General features: G+C 33.4%; 1 protein-coding gene across 1 annotated transcript in view; it reads right to left on the bottom strand.

Annotated features, from left to right (window-relative positions):
* The window catches only part of LOC111995996 (uncharacterized), an 8,614-nt gene extending 6,189 nt beyond the window's left edge, over positions 1-2,425 (bottom strand). Inside the window, exon 1 of the mRNA XM_065778261.1 lies at positions 2,065-2,425. Within this exon, the coding sequence (XP_065634333.1) occupies positions 2,065-2,410 (346 nt within the window). The 5' untranslated portion in view covers positions 2,411-2,425. The remainder of the gene's footprint in view (positions 1-2,064) is intronic.
* Between the last annotated feature and the right edge of the window lie 1,356 nt (positions 2,426-3,781).

The raw sequence follows: 3,781 nt of genomic DNA, 5'->3' as shown, positions 1-3,781 counted from the left end.
ATATGGTTGGTTAGATCTAGAGCTTTTGCAATAAAGAGTTTTAACTGAAAAACTCCTTAACATTGGTGTTTGATAATAAAGTGCTTTAAAGACACTTGTTTGGTAACCAAATTGATAAAGAGGTTTTAAAGTGAGAAATGACAAAAGAAGACATTGTACAATTTATAATTATTTGGCATAATTTATTTTATAAATTCTTATTTTCATATTTAAAATCCAAATAATTCAATTAATAGCCAATTTTTATTATATTATAATAATTACTTTTATATTTTAGCATGTCCTTGGCATTTTCATGCGATTTACTTATTATTTCTCCTCTTTTTCCTCTTCCTTTAATCCTTTTCTTTCCTTGTTCTCTTCTTTTCATTTTCTCCTTTTTTCTTTTTTGTGAAATATTATCATTTTGTCTACTTTCTTTCTTCCCTATTTTTGCTTTTGTTCCTTCTTCTCTACTTTTGTTCTCCACTACCCAGCCCCTCTCACTTCTTCATGGACCACACATGATGCAGGAGGCAATGGGAAGATAGATTTATTATATTTAATATTTGATTTCATGTATCAAGGGCAATTTTGTAATTCGCAATATTCTAGAATGAGCTGTACTAACAGTCCATTAGATCTTCTTTTGGGTTTTATTTAAGTTTGGTTATTTAGTTGGGCTTAAAAGTAAAAGCCTAAGGAGTCCAAGTCCAAGTCTTGTTAGGGTTTTAAGAAATCCATTCAACTAGGAATAGGTATTAGACTTCTATTTATAGGGTTGTAATGCCTTCTATTGAGAGGATTAATATTTTCAGAATTTAAGAGCTATGATGTTTTCTTTATGGTTTGTGTGATGCAGCTTAGGAAGTCTAGGTGCGATGCATAGAATTTATCTTCTTCTTTTCTTTTCTTTTCTTTTTTTTAGTATTCAAGGTTGCTGTTCACAGCAACCCAAATCTTGGTTTTCACCTTGTTTCATCCCCAAACCCTACTATTCCCTTTCCCCTTTGAAAACCCTATAATCTCTATCATTTTCTAGCCTATTCCCCACCAAAACCTAGCCCTAATTCCTCAAAACTGAAGCTATACCAGATCTCCAAGAGCTCTAAATCAGGTTTTGTTTGTTCCCCCTTGCCCTACGACAACACATCACTTGCTTCCAGATTCATCACATATTATCCCAACCAAAACCCTTTTCATTTCCAAACCTACTGAAAATCTCAATTTCCCACCTTAGATTAGGATCCAATTCTAATGGAGCAAAAAAATAATCATTAGAATTTGGGATTCCAAAATTCTCTACCAGCTAAAAGATAAAATTATGGAGCCCTCCCTATCAAAATCCTGAAGTCCCCATCACCAGTGTCTTATTTCGCATCGATATCATGCATGACACAATGAATAGGACCCACAAGTTCAAGACCAATGGGTACTTGCTACCCAAGGGCTCATCTCCTTCTACCCGGACAGTAAGAGCAGTGAATGCAACAGTTGAGAAAGAAAACTCACCCCAACAGGGGGGCTTGAAATACGTTTGGTTTGTGTTTTCAAAAAACCATTTTCAGTTTTTAAACAACATTTCACACATTTTCATACACTTTTTCACCCACACGTATTTTCACAAAAATTTTAAACAACAATTTTCAGTTTTTAATCACATATACCAAACGGCCCGAGAGATCCTTTTTTGTTTCAGATTTAGGAAAGAGGAAGGGAGTATCAGGGTGTCTTAATGTAAAATCAGCCAGAATTTTTGTCTCACTTAAATCTCCTAAAAGCTGAAACAATGCCTAAAAAGAGCTTGAGCTCTCAGATTTTGGATTTTTTTTTTTTTTTTTTAAAAAAAAATCAGATTTTGGCCTTTATCAAGAGCAGATTTTGGCTTTTGAGGAGCACATAAAGAGCTTTATTTGGGTGCCTGACATCCTAAGTTACTTGGGAATAGTGAAAATCATAACAGATTTCTTTTCAAAAATTTAATTAATGAAAATAAGAATGATGAAGAACACACAAAAATAGAATTAATGTGGTTTCAATATCTCACAGGAAAGATATTAACAAATGAGGTAGATAACAACTTACATATAAGAGCACCCATTGGACTACTCATAACTTCATTAGGAAGCTGCAGAATGTAGTCTGGAATGGTTGTACCCACCAAAAACTGAGCAACCTCGTTGCTGAAGTTGTTGCAATTGTGTGTGAGCAAGCTATATGTTTCAGCTGTATACCGAGGGCTAATTTCCTGCAGATACATTTCAAAGACATCCTTTGGGACATGCGTGACTCCCAAATCTACCACCCGAATAGGTGTACCATATGGTGTCAATCCAGCAGGAGCATGTTGAATGCCTCCTCCAAAGTAATATTCATTACCATAAACAACAACTCCAGTGTGCCTGTTGTGCAAAGAATAAATGAAAATCATTCTTCCATACGACGTAGTAAATCATGCCCCCCCAAGAAAACATTCATGGAAAATAAATCAATATGCACATATGGAAAAGCAAATCAATATGATCACACATTTTTCCTTGTAAGCAAAAACAGTCAATTTCTAAAGACAAGAAACAATATGACTTCGACAAAAAGGAAATATTCAAGAACTAGTTGACACCCATCAGCTTATCTGCATAACAATCACATGCTACATAAGAGTTTACACGCCAACATAAAACTTATCTCAAGTCTGTCAATGAGATGACATATAAATACTATGACAATAAATCAATATGCATACACTGGAAAGCAAACCTTTTTCTTTTTTTCCTTTTTTTTTTTTTGAATAGGTACACTTAGAAGCAAATCATCCAAAATACAAATGAAACACAAACATCAATTACACATACTTTGCATATACACAATCATTAAAACCCAACTAAAACTCAAGTTGCAACAAACTAGGCTCCCAAAAAGGGGTCACATGTAAATGAGAATGCTCAAGTAATCCCAAAAATGCTTGGCACACATTGTATGTGAATAAAACATAATACATAACAACACGAGGTACCCCCCCCCCCCTCCTTCTTTTATTTTCTTTTTCTCCCTTATTCAAGAACATTCCAGCGAGCTCTCATTCTCTCTTTTTTTCTTCAGCTCTCTCTTCTTCTTCTTTTTACTTGATTCCAGAACATTTGCTAGCTCTCTCTGCAACAAGAAAAGAAAGAAAAGAGGTATAGAGAGAAAAAAACAAGAGAGATGGATCACTATGCCATCGCTCATCTTCGTCCCCAACACAGTCCAAATAGGTCAGATGCCTTCTGTCTTCTGTCTTTTTTTTTTTTCCTTTTATTGTTATGATTTTATTAATTTTAAAATTGTGTTTTTTATTTTGTATTATGATAATCTAATTATGCTTGAGTTTAGAGATGTTTGAGAAAAAGATTATTGTATTTGTAGCTGTTATGTTTGTAGCTGTGAGAGGAGAGAGAAAGAATTTTTTTTTTTTTTTTATTGAGATGTATGAATTTTTTAAGCAGAAAAATTCATTTGGAGTTGCTACAGTGTTCTCTATATCTAGAGAAGCATTGTAACAACTTCAAAAAATATTTGGAAAAGTTTTGCATTTAAAGAATCTATTGGAGTGTGAACAGCAACCGTTTCTTCAAAGCTTAACTCTTTTTTCTTTTTAATAATTAGTATTATGCCCGTGCGATGCACGGCTTAATTAAAAGTTATTTATGTTAAAACTATATTAATAATTTGTGACTAATTTGTGAGTTATACGATAAAAACAAATTAATTTTGCAAGATGTATACATTCATATATTGAGTCACTTTGTGCATATATGGTGTATGG

This window comes from Quercus suber, unplaced genomic scaffold (assembly GCF_002906115.3).
Source record: "Quercus suber isolate HL8 unplaced genomic scaffold, Cork oak 2.0 scaffold_10, whole genome shotgun sequence".
Taxonomy (NCBI): Eukaryota; Viridiplantae; Streptophyta; class Magnoliopsida; order Fagales; family Fagaceae; genus Quercus; species Quercus suber.
This window is presented reverse-complemented; position numbering and strand designations above follow the sequence as displayed.